General features: G+C 36.2%; 1 protein-coding gene across 1 annotated transcript; it reads right to left on the reverse strand.

The window, feature by feature from the left end:
* Positions 1-4,345: 4,345 nt before the first annotated feature.
* LOC141598822 (cytochrome P450 83B1-like) lies at positions 4,346-6,887 on the reverse strand. The gene is made up of 3 exons (XM_074418615.1): positions 6,259-6,887; positions 5,316-5,634; positions 4,346-5,048 (listed from the first exon to the last, which is right to left on the reverse strand). The coding sequence occupies exons 1-3, from the start codon at positions 6,828-6,830 to the stop codon at positions 4,431-4,433; spliced, it is 1,509 nt and encodes a 502-aa protein (XP_074274716.1). The 5' UTR covers positions 6,831-6,887; the 3' UTR covers positions 4,346-4,430.
* Between the last annotated feature and the right edge of the window lie 7,012 nt (positions 6,888-13,899).

The following is a 13,899-nucleotide window of genomic DNA, read 5'->3' on the forward strand; positions in this document are numbered from 1 at the left end:
TCCAATTTCCGCAAGAGAAATGTTAAATGATGCACATACAAGAGAGACAACCGGGTTGTAATGGGGCTTGGGTTCGGTAAAAAGGGATCGGTGCAAGCACCGTTTTATGACATGTGAGGCTATCAGATCGAGTAGTCGCCACATCTAACCAATCCACTAAACTCTACCTATGCAAATGAATTCCTCCACAAAATATGGCAAGATCGCCATCTCCAAAAATCATTCAATACTTCTTCAAAACAAACTCAATTTGCAAATTATCAACCCTTTATTTGGCACGAAATATACATTCTTTTCTTTTTGTTTTTCATTTCATTTTTCTCTTTTTCTATTTGTTTTTCTTCTTCATTTTTTTTTCTTTTCTATTTGATTTTCTTTCTTGCATTTTTCACGACCTGTTCACCTCTTATTAGACAAAAGTAGCCAAAGTTGAAGCACAATTTCACTCATGTGGCATTGAGATCATACACCTCAAGGAAAGTCAAAATTTCCAAACCAAATACTCTTCCACAAATGGACTACAATGACGAACTACTCAACCAAGGTGAGTTGTTTATGGGATGTAGTTATTTTGTTGGCAATAAAAACGATAAGGCTTAGGCTCAAAATGGGTTAACAAAAGGAAACAATTGACTCAAGGATTGTGAGGTTACTTTATTTGAACAAAATTGTCTCAATATGCACACCGACACTTCTACGGTAAGGAGTGAGCACCATACTTATGCGTTTTGACATGACATACCACGTAAGGAGGACTACTCTCATTACCTAAACGGGACCGGTTTGATGGACCGGCCATATGGAGGCTCTATCCTCACATTTTAGTAGCTATGTCGGTCCTAGGTCAAGTCTCGGGTCCAATACAGTCTCACAAGGTGGTCGCAACTTGGTTGTTAAGCTAGACTTCCGGGTTTTTGCAAGCAAAAACCCTAACATGTGTCATCAAAAGGCACGAGTTATCAAGAGGGAAATGGCACGGGCAAAACAAATTATCATCATTGGCAACATATGCCCTCCACATTAAGACCCTCTATGCAAATATTTACAAACACGAAATACAACGTGTATGAATGCAAACTACACATATGAACAAGCTACGTGAATGCAAGAGTGAACACATATATACATTTCTAGTCTAAATGCACACATTTTCTAGTCCTAACAACACACCAACAACACAAGCATATCCAAAACGGTTCCCAAAGGAAACACCCACATCAAATATCCCGTCCTCCTCCATGCTTATATATACAAAAAAGAAAAGGAAGGATAAAGGAGAAATGATTGGAAGAATTTTACCAAGCGTCTTCTCCGATGATTCATGTGTTGCCTATCAAAATGGTTAGGACAAATGCAATATATATAATATAAACAATGCAATATTTTTAAAATTTTTGAATTTTTGAATTTTTAGGCATTTTGTATTTTCTCAAATTAACAAGCAAATATATACAAATATAAACAATATGCACAAAGTGGATATTTCCCTCCCCACACTTGAAATTTACATTGTCCTCAATGGAACAAAGTATAGGGAGAGAATAAGAAAATAAATAACATATTTTTGGATTTTGAAATTTGTTTTTGAAATGAAATAACATATTGTTGTTAGTTTTTGAATTTTCAAAAATTAAAGAACATGTTTTTGATTTTTTTTTGAATATTTGAAAATAAATAACATGTTTTTTGGTATTTTTTTCATTTTTAAATGATGGAATTTCCTCCCCACACTTATTTATTTACATATTTTCAATGGAAATAAATGTGTGGAGGAAATTTCAAAATAAAATACATGTTTTTGAAGATTTTTTGATTTTTTCAAATTTTTAGTGGTTTTTGGTTAATGAAATAAAATGCAAGTAAAGTATAAGTAAGTAAGGGAAGAGAATATATACAATTTGGTGGTTCTTGAGGGACTCCACCAAACCTCTCATGCAAAATTGTCTTGCTTGAATCTCCACTTAGCATGATCCATGTCACTCAAGGCACGGAGAAGACGGTCAAATGCTCTATCAAAACCTTCAACTAGAAACAAGGAGTGCCAAGCTATAGCAAACCGCACCCGACCTCTCTTCCAACGCTTCCTCCCATTCTTCCTCTTGCTCCTCTCGGTATTGTTTCTAGGATCCTCTTGGTGTATAGGATCCTCAATTTCAATGTAGTGGCTAGAAGGAGAGAGAGAGACGCAATCTCATAGACCTCATAGAATGAGGAAACCTCCTCTTGCAAATCAAGGTAGGGAGAAGGGTGGGCAATAAGAGGTGAAGGAGTCAACTTCTCAACATTGAGGTTCATGATATCATCATTTTTATCCAAATTCTCTTGACTCTTCAATTGAACCGAATCACTACCAAAGATGAGAGCTTCAATTTCTTCCAAGTTAGAGTCAAAACTACAAGGGTCGTAGTTTTTCTCATGGCTCCTCAACTCTCCCAATATGGCAAGTTCGAATTCATCAACCTCCATTTCCCAACTCTTAACTTTTTTTCCACACTTGTCATTGACAAGCACTTCTTCTTCAAAGATTTCGAAAGGAGGTAGTGTTGGGGAGTCTTCCTCATTATCATAGACATCCCAAATAGGGGCATCAAGCCCTTCATAACTTCCCTCCCCACACTTATCATTTTGCAAGGAGTCTTCATAAGTGTCCCATATGGGAGGGCCAAATTCATCTTCCTCACAACTCTTGGTATACTCCATTCCACCTCCATTAAGAGCCACCTCTAAGGCATCAACTTGAGCTTCCCAAGAATCATTTGAAGAGTCATCTAACCAAGACCCAACATCAAGTAATGATTTTGGGGAGTTCAAATGCAATTCAATTTCCTTCATAATTTGAGGTTCAAACTCACTTTCCCTCAAACCATATTCATTCAAATCTTCTTTCATATCAACCTCCAAGGCTCCAACACATCCACTCTATAACAAGAGTCACTCATAGAGGGAAACTTCATGGACTTGTTGATTTCAAACTCAATTTTCTCATGCAAAAAGCTTATACACTTAAAGGAGAGATTTAAAAAGACAAACGGCACACCAAGTGTGCAAAAACAACAATGACTTAGTCTAAACTAGAACAAAACAATTAATATCTAGCCTTTGCTCCCCGGCAACGGCGCCATTTTGATGTGGGGTTTGTCGCACTCCCCCAATCAAATAATTAACTCAACTAATGTAGTAGGGTAGTCGAGGTCGAACCACAAGGAGCAAAGGTGATTACTAATTGTCTAAATTCTTATGTTTAGCTAAGTCAAGCAATGATTGAAAGATTGATTATCTAATTAAACTAAACTAAATAACAAGTGAATTGAAATAACTAATGCAAATGCTAAAGAATAAAAGCAAGCTAATTTAATGCGGTTCTACTCAATAAATTAAGGACCTAGGGCACGACTCAACCACCGACATTCGTAATAAATCATGAGTTCCTTCAACTAATTGTTAAGGGGAAAGTGTATTGGGTGGAGACGCCTCTAATTCGCCCACCAACACTAGTGATACCGAATCAACTCCCTCCCGGGCTCATGACTCGATTTCCCCCAACTCAAGACTCAAGGCTCACCAAAGTGGGCCCACTCTGCTCACCTCTCATCAAGATCAAGGGCTTAAGCCCGCGATAAACTCCCGGTCATCCCTACCCTTCTCCCGAAGGTGAACTTCAAACCGAAAAACAAAGGCACCCCACTTGGGTTCTCCCTCCCGGGCTCAACCCAAGTCGGCACACGACCAAAAAGGGGTAATGTAATCAATCTTTCAATCATTGCTTGACTTAGCTAAACATAAGAATTTAGACAATTAGTAATCACCTTTGCTCCTTGTGGTTCGACCTCGACTACCCTACTACACTAGTTGAGTTAATTATTTGATTGGGGGAGTGCGACAAACCCCACATCAAGAGTATTTGTTGTGGATAACAAACTTAAGGTTGGAGATATTTGTGTTTTTGAGCTCATGGAATGTGAAGATACATTACTCAAGTTCAAGGTTCAGGTTCTTCGCGGCGACTTTCCATCTGTGTTACTGGACAAACAAGTGGGCACCCGCAATAACCCTGTTGTTATTGACGATGACTGAATGACGCTGGTTCGTTACTGATGGAACATTTTGTACCAGACGAAAGGGTTCTCTACTCATGGAGGTATGACTCTAACACGTGTTAAGATAGTTTTTGGCTTTTTGCACATATGTATCCTTCGTCTTTTGAGTAGTAGTAGTGTATCTATCCTGTTTATAATCTGGAATCGAGTACTTTAGCTTCAGTTCAAACTTATTAGCCTAAAATTCCGATCTTTTAAGCTCTGCATGGATTTATATTTGTACGACTATGCTTGAGAGTTCATGACTATTATCTGATAAGCATCTGTATTAGACATTTTTATTTCAGCAGTAATTTTCATGCATAAAAAAACTCAAACCAAACAACGATTAGCTTAAACACTTCCGGAGAATTTGTGTGCTTCTAGGCAGAGTGGATTTTTCTTATGCATAGTGACACCAGGGAGCGTATCCGTGTCAATGTCTTCCTTCGTAACCCCATTAGGTAATTCCCAGTCGAAAGAAAACAACATATTAGCTAAAGCAAGCTCAGAATTGGCCAAACCAAGAAGCATGCCGGGGCAGATTCTTCTACCAGCCCCGAAAGGAATAAGCTCAAAGTCCTGGCCTTTGAAGTCGATTGAACTCCCCAAAAACCTCTCTGGCTTAAACGTATCTGGATCGCTCCAGCTCTCAGGGTCTCGTCCAATAGCCCACACATTGACAAATACCTGCGTTCCAGGTAGAATATCATACCCTTCTATACTACATTTTTGCTGTGTTTCTCGGACAATTAGGAGTGGAGCTCCTGGGTGGATTCTGAAGGTTTCCTTCACCACTGCCTTGAAATACTCGAGGTTCATCAGATCGTCTTCTGTGATATAACCTTTGTTTCTTGCTGCATTCCTTATCTCTTCTTGTACTTTCTTCATAACATTTGGGTTCTTTATAAGCTCTGTCATCGCCCAAACTACCAAAGCTGCACTTGTGTCTGTCCCTGCTACAATAACGTCCTACGGAAAGTAGAGAATAGTTTTAGTATATGCTACTATAATCATTCAAGTATTTTTTTACTTTTTGTGTATGGTGTATACCATCCGGTTTATTCCGGAATTAGGGCGATAAAGCTCTCCCTCATGAGTTTTGACACTGCTTTGCATTCCTAGGTTCCCGAACCTGAGACTTCTAGTTAAGCTAGAACAACCCCTTAATAGTTTTCTTAACTATTACAGAGTAAGATAAATTCGATCCTAGAATAAGTTGGATATTTTTGAGATTACCATAAGCACCGCTTTGATGTTGTCTAGTGTGAGATCAAATGTGAAGGAACGCTCTTTCATCAGACGGAGTAGAATATCAACAAGGTCCTCTTCCTGAGATTTAGGTCTGCTCGGGTGAAGATGGTCTTGTATGATTTCTTCATAAAATCCGTCCAACTCCTTGAATGTCTTCTCAAGCCTAGAGGCTTGTCCAGTTACCTTGTCTAGCCAGCCAATAGACGGAAAATAATCGGAAAAAAAGAAAGCTATGGACAAGGCTTGAGCTTCATTTAAGAGCCGATTAAATTTCCTCCTTTCCGACTCTTCATCGTCTTTATAGCTGTAAAATGAAGGGTCAAGAATTTACATTATTGAGGGTAGAACTAACTACAGGTCATTAAGGGTTCGGGTCATTATGATTGCACCATTTTTTATTTTTTTTGGTATTCGTCTGTTCGTTCTCAGGTCAGCGGTTTCAGGTCGGGTTAATCAAATCGATAACTGTTATAGTTTCTGTTTGAAATTAATCTTTTTATTGTCATTTTGAATCGTGTCATTTGGCGATCAGATTGAGGATTCTGATTTTGTTCTGTTTGGGTTGGATCATTTGGGTTGCAATCTACCCTTGGAATTTACTAACAAAATAGGCGCGCCATTTGCAGTCGCCCGTGTCCTTAATTCTTGTAGTGATCCTTAGTCTAATATACTCCTAGGATTTTTACTAGTTGACTATTGAACTAGCCAAGCAAGAGGTATATATGATTTACTCTCTCCCGTTCGTTCATCAGATTCTTTACATTTTCCTTTTTCTGCATGTTCAACAGATTGTTTACGTTTTCTTTTTTGGGTCTATATGTATGGTTAAAACACCACAAGGACCTTTCACATGCATGTATGGTCCTAAAAATCCGCACCAAAAGCAAGTGTAAAGAATCTGTTGAATAAGACGACTTACGGCACTTACCTCTTGCCGAAAGCGATCCTGCTTATGTTAGAGCAGGTATAGCTCATCATCAATTCACTCAAGTTAATGACCTGTGAAGCATGAGAAAGCGAGGAGATTTTGCGGATTATCTTCGACACTTCATCTTCTCGAATTGGCGAGAAAGAGCCAACTTTCTTGGAGCTAAAGAGATGAACAACACATAACTTTCTTATTTCCTTAGAATACTCATTATATGGGTTGCAAGCCATGTCCAAGCCGTTATAGCTTAGTTTCCGAGTACCAACCATGGACGGTCTACTACAAAAGTTAAGGTCTTGTGTTTGAAGAATCTCTTTGGCTATCTTTGCTGACTGAACCGCAATACAAGGTACATTTCCCAGTCGCAAACTCAAGATTGGTCCGTAAATCTTGCCTAGCTTGGCTAAGCATATATGAGGTTTTAATGGGTCATATTGGTGTAGGTTTCCGATAAGAGGAAGCCCTTTCAGACCTGGAGGAAGACGAAATTGTGGTGACGTCTTCCTCCGGCGTTTAGAAAGAAGAAATATTAGACAGGTGGTTATAAGGATGAAGCATAATAAGAGAAACATACTGTTTTGAGATTATTGATCAGTAGGGCTGCTAGTCTGGTATTGTCAAATGTCCATTTTATATTCCCTCCGTCCCGGTCAATTGTTGTCCGTTGGTTTTGGCACAAAGACCAAGGAAAGAGGAGATGACCAATAACTAAATGATAAGTGGAACAAAATGAATGAGAATGGTCAAATTACTCATCAAGTTCATTCTTAAAATAGAAAGGACAACAAATTACTGAGACACCCAAAAATGGAAAAGGATAAGAAATGACCGGGACAGAGGGAGTATTTGTCATACGAAGTGTTCTATTACCCCTTTTCCTTCTATTATTGTGGATCATTACTGTTGCCAAAAAAAAAAAAAAAAAAAAAAAAAAACTAGCGACTTGTTTAACTTTAATTGTATTATTACTCGTATATGACAAGTAGCGATTAGCGAGGCATAAATTAATTAATGTCAAATAGATAATTATATGGTTCGTAAAAGTCTTTGGGCTTCGATGCAAGCAAAGTATTCCCTTGGTAGATGTCGGCTAGCTAAGCTGATAAAGTTTGATAAAGTTTGCACAAAATCTCATTTGTGACGGCACGTATCCGTCACTTTGGAGTGACGGATACCATTTCCTCTCACAAATGACCCAAATAGAGGAGAGAGGGAAGCACATGGAGTGCCCCACCTTGTCCCCCCTTCCGTTTTGTGAGTGACATTACCCGTCACTTGCTCCGACCCGTCTTCAGCAAGACTAACTGTAAAGTTTGATAGGTGTTGATCTTTGTTACTGCTACTAGGCACGATATAGGTTTGACTACGTTCTATAGATGTCGGCCAACTTAATGTATAAATAAAGTCATAAAAGTTTTTACTTGTGACCTGAATTTAAGTTTTGTCGGCATCAAATTACCCTTGGGCTCCCTTCACTTGGTTCGGTATTTGTCAAGGAATTTAGATCCTTTCCATTACCTTCTCTCCATTTTCTCTCTAATACAACTATATTTTAATATATTTTCTCTTACATCCATTAAACCTTTATTTTTATGAAACGATTACAAGCGTTGGATCATCACAATATTTGATCCGGACCGTTGATAAAAAATGGATGTCCATTTCTTTTGAGGAAATGGAGAGAATCCGGACCGATTTGTCAAGGACCATGGTTTAGACATTGGCCTGTACGTGTCTATTGGCCAATACCTTTAAAAATCTTCTAATAAATATGGCATGGACCATGGTTTAAATATCGGTATAAAACGGGTCAAGTGATACATCAATTCATTCACTTGTATAGATGAGACAAATATTTTGTTTTTCTCTATTCATTATGCATTTGTCTTATTTATATCACGTAGATATATTTGACCTGTTTTAATTTCAAAACGGATATCTCCGTCTTAAAATGAGAATTTGTGATCGAATCATACATGGGTCACACCGGCCAATTACTCAAAAACTCTTCTAATCAATATGGCCCGTTAAAGAAGTCAAAATAGTTGTAATTGTGCATAATTTGATGTTAGACCTTCACTGCTTCACATGTGTGGTGTTAGGTCCAAATCAGTCGAAAAGGCTACGGTTACACTCAGTGTATAGAATCTTCTATACACTGCGTATAACATGTGACGACACGCAAGAATCATGAAATTGAGATAGAATCATTTTCAACTTTATACATTTTGGGAGTCAATTTAAATTTGAACTTTCAAAATTTATTATGAGATTTTTTAACAAATTTGGTAAATATTATTATTTTTATTTGCTTATTATTTCCTTCCTTTTTTTATTTTCTTTATCTCATGTTCATTAGTAACAGTAGAACAAAAATTGTACTTCATAATATCGTCTATGTCAAGCCTGAACTCCGTCCACTTCGCCGTCAAATACTTACCGACGTCGGTGATTATCACGCCGGCGAACCCTCTGGCCACCATTGTCATGTTTCATCAAAGGGTTTGTTCCGTACAACCACTGCCGTGAAGATCTCCGTGCTTGCCGTGACACCTCTTTGCCGTCAACATCTCCGGCGCCGGCTACCTATGACGCCGAAGACCCTAGCCTGGACACGATGATCACGTCGCCCTCCGGTCAGCCGCCAAGAACTCTGCCGAATCGGCGGTTTTGCCACCACGAAACAGCCTCCAAGAACCCAACCCCTAATTAAAATCTAAAGAAATTTAAATAAGGAGTAATCTGATCGATAATCAGATTAAATATGAAGAAATTGAAATAAAACATTGAGTTTAAGAAATCTAACAATTTAATTGAGTTGAGAAAGTTGTGTGTTATTGAGTAATTAGGTTTACAAATTTAAGAAATCGAAATCGAAATTGAACGGAGATGGGGTTGACTCTTTCATTTTGGTCCTTGTTCGTGAGCAAGGTTAAGGCGTAAGGGTATTAAATGGAACAAAATTGGTAAAATGTAATGTACTTAATCGGTAAAATTCGTACTACGAAAATAAACTACGATTATTAATTTTACGTCATTATTCAAAAATTAGCGTTATTAAGCAAATGCTAGAAATATACTCCGTAATGTCATTGATAAAAAATTTACAATATTAATCTAATCAACAAATATTTGTGCTCGAAATCGTATCATACAAATCTCCGTGCTCGAAGTTTTACATTATTAATCGAATCATACAAGTTTGCGTAATTATTAGTAAAAAGTTGACATTAATAGAGAATATGGCTGTTAATGAGACGAGACAGCTCGCGAGCAACTCGAGCTCAGCTCGGTCAAAACTCGGCTCGTGTGAGCTCGGCTCAGACTCGGGTCGGGCTCGACTTGAGAGCTTAACGAGTCAAGCCGGGCAAACGTTGGCTCGGCTCGAAAAGCTCGTGAGCAGGCTCGAACTTGTATAATTAGATAAGACATTACTCATATTTTATAAAAATATTTTGTCATGATTATATATTTTTATCACACATATAAAAAATGTCTCGTTGATTTTTCAATATTTGTATATAAAATTTTTGAGCCTTGTTATTGAAAATTTTGAGAGAAAAAAAAACGAACATTCAACAACTATATATAGGCTCGAGTTGAGCTCGAATTTTGCTCGAGCTCGCAAGCTTGATAACGAGCACACTTTTTTCAAGCTCGGGTAAGTTCGAGATCGGCTCGAGCTCGAGTTTTACTTTATGAGAACAATCCGAGTAAGGCCAAGCTCGGGCTCGGGTCGGATTCATAACACCCCTAGTAGAGAAAAAATAATGTTACTAATCGAAATGTACAATATTTACGTTATTAATTAAAAATTGACGTTAGCAAAAATATTGACAATTTTGATCGAATCATATGGACATTCTTGCTCCAAATCGAATCATACAAATCATTGTGCTGCAATACAATTCTTACGTTATTATTAGTAAAAACACCGACGCTAATTAATAAAGATAAAATAGTGTTACTAATTGAATTATACAAATATAATCTTATTAATTAAAAATTGACGCTAGTAAAACATACAATGACATGATTAATCGAACCATACGAACATTTGTGATCTTACTCGTACGATTTTCATGTTAGTTTTCAACTTCACATTAAAATTTGGCGCGTTCAAAAATTATTATAGAGTTTTAGAGGTTATTGGTTTCGAAGGCTTAGGGTTATGGGTTTTTAAGGTTTAGGGTTTCGGGGTATAAGGATTTATAAAGTTTCAGGGTTTAGGTTTAATAGGGTTTAGGGTTACGCAAAATAAGACGTAACGTAATTATGATAGGAAAATGAACGTAATGACAAATGCGAACGTTTGAAATGATCGCTTTATGTTATTCTAAAAGGGATAGTGTACTAGTTTGAACGTAATTGTAATAAAATGATCACTATATGCAATTTAATCCTAAATGGGATCGATATAACGTGTTAATAATAAAATTATCGGTTTATGGGGGTACAAAGATAATGTGCTTGATTGAACGTTACAATATTAATGTAATCATTTTATGTGATTTAATGATAAACGTGATAGATTTAACGGGAACATTAATAGAATGATCGCTTTATGAAAGTTAATACTAAATGCGATCGATTAAGCGTAATTATATTATGAGATTAAATGAGCAACGCAAGCATTTAATTTAATTATAATAGAATTATCGGGTATGTGGGAATTAAGAGTTATCGTGCTCGTATGAACGTATATTCGAATAATCATTTCAACGTTACTAAAATTTACGTAATTGTTTAAGACAGCTAAATAGATTATAATTTAGTTTAGTGAATGTGTTGATACCCTTGCTCACTTGGTTACAATGCTTGCCACAAATATTGATATTGTTCTCCTTAATACCTGAGTTCGATTCCTCTATGAGTCATTGACCATCATTTTTTTTCCAATTGCGTTTCTTGATTAAAAAAAAAACATTATATGATCTACACAATTATGTAACTAAATTATTCGATATTAAAGTGTTATGTTTTCATTTTTTTACTCTTATTATACTATTTTGGAGGGAAAATGAAAAAAATGGAGGGAAATTTTTGAGTGAAATATAAAATTGGAGGGAAAAACAAGGTTATAAAATTAGGGTAGATACGTATGATTCTGATTTTTTTTTATGATACCGTCATTTAATTTTATTTTTTTATTTTTTTTAATAATTAGTAACGTATGATTCAAAGTTTAGGGTAGAAATTTTAAAAGATATTGATAAATATTTTGTTAAGATATCATATTATATTTAACCATAATAAATGTAATTATTATTTATGTTTCCAAAATTAATAAAGCTTCAACCATTTTCCCTCCATTTTTTTTCATCTTTCCCTCCAAAGATGAAAATTTTCCCCACCAAACTTCTACACAATTCCCTCCATAACTATTAATAGATTCCTCCACATGTTAGTTTTTAATTGGTGGTGTATAGAAGATTCTATACACCGAGTGTAACCGTAGCATCTTCCCAAATCAGTGGTGAAATTAGGGGAGGATTAGTAGGGATGTTCGCTTTTTCTGGTGGAGGGAAATTTGAACCTTTTTAGTTAAATTTTTTTTCAACTTTTTCGAATTTCCCTTACCATATTAATTTGTAGATCTGACAAACAGATCGGGTCGTGTCGGGTTCGTGTTCATATTCATGTCACATGTAAACGTGTCATAAACTCTCCAACCCAAACCCGGCCCAATTAAATATCGTGTCGTGTCGATCCACTTACATAAATGGGCCATCAAACCTCAACCCTAACCCATTAATTTCGTGTCGTGTTTTCGTGTCATGTGCATATTTAGAAAGTTTAAGTATATTTATGTGATTGAGGATCAAGAAAAAATATGATTACAAGTTATTCGCGTCGGGTTCGTCTTAAGAGAGCGCAACCCAACCCAACCCAATTAAATATCGTGTCGTGTTCGTCTCGACCCACTTACATAAATGGGTCATTAAGCCTCGACCCAAACCCGTTAATTTTGTGTCCGATTCGTGTCGTGTCATTGTTTGCCAGCTCTAATAATTTGCCCTTGGTGGAATTTTTTTGCCCCCACTAAATTCAATACGAGATCAATTCCTAGCTTCGCCAGTGGGTTCAATTATATAGAATGGTTTTTTACGAAATTCTTCTGGGGAACATTTGATTTAACAGAAATTCTCATTATAGACGGGAGATATCCGTTTATAGTTATAGACGGACCAAATATTCACTCACTTTAAGCATAAACAAGCAAAAATTGCGTGGTGAAACCCAAAAATATCACCACTTAGCATATTTAATCCGTCTTCACTTTAAACGGATATATAATTATTGATTTAATTTACATAATGATATGGTGGTTGTATGTGAACTCACATTAGTGTGATAAGATTGGAATATCCATTGTGATTCCAATACTATTTGTGATTTGTACGCGAAAAGGGTAGACTTACACCTGGTGTACAAGGGGTCTCATACACCGCCAATCATAGCGCGACACGTGGCGAAAGTAAAGAATCTGATTTTTGTCTTAATTAACTAGATTCCTTCATTAATTGCTCCCCTAATTATTGTTACTCGGTAATGACACCTAGCCTATTAATTAAAATAACTTCTATCCTAATTTTTTATTTAACTCTAATATATTATTAATACACTTATTATTTCCAATATTTATGTATACATTGTATATACTATATTTTGTACGTGATCATTATACGATACGACTTGTATTTCGTATATATACATATTTCATACGTATACTAATTACCCCTTGTATATACTAATTTCGTATATATACGTATTTCGTATATATATGTACGTACAAATTTTCACCTTTAAAAATAATTTAAAATTTTTAATAAATTTAAGTAAATTATTTTCGATGTACTTTAATAATATTTCTTAAATAAATTTATTTTTCATATAATATTAGGGCGTTGGTAGGAATGGCAACGGATCGGTTTCGGGTCGGATGGAGCATCACCCGAATCCATCACCCGACTTCATTGCCTCCACCCGTCACCCGAGAAACCTTTCACCCGAATCCGATCCACCCGTCATCCACGGGTGAATCGGATGGTTCGGGTGATTAATGGATGATTAACTCAAAGATTATTTTTGATTAAAAATTTGACTTAATTGCTGTATATACAGTTTATGGAACCAAAAAAATCATATGAATAATACTATGAAAATTTACAAAACATTGGAATATATATAGATCTGAAATTTAAATACTACTTGTAGAATATAATCTTTATATCATACTATAATATTTTAACAGATAATATAGACTATAGCAACCTCAATCACGATCTAGTATTTATCTTTAATAGCTTCTCATGAAATTGCTCCATCATCCCAGAATAAATCGCTGTTCCTTCGAAATTTGTGGTTAATTTGATAAAACTGAGTTGCACTATGATAAACATTGATTATTATAAAATTAAACTTGAGATGTAGCTAGTGCAGAACTTTTACATTGAATGCCAATGGGGAAGGATGAAGAAATATGATAGGAAGTATAAAAAAGGAGAATTCGAGATGTGAGAGAGGAGTAAGCGGCGGAAAATGATGATAATGTTAGGTTTGGTATGTACAACTTGCTTTATATACCCCCAAACATTAAAGGAAATTTCCAGATTTTCTATTTCAATCGGGTGATGGGTC

Source organism: Silene latifolia, chromosome 9 (assembly GCF_048544455.1).
Source record: "Silene latifolia isolate original U9 population chromosome 9, ASM4854445v1, whole genome shotgun sequence".
NCBI classification, from domain to species: Eukaryota; Viridiplantae; Streptophyta; class Magnoliopsida; order Caryophyllales; family Caryophyllaceae; genus Silene; species Silene latifolia.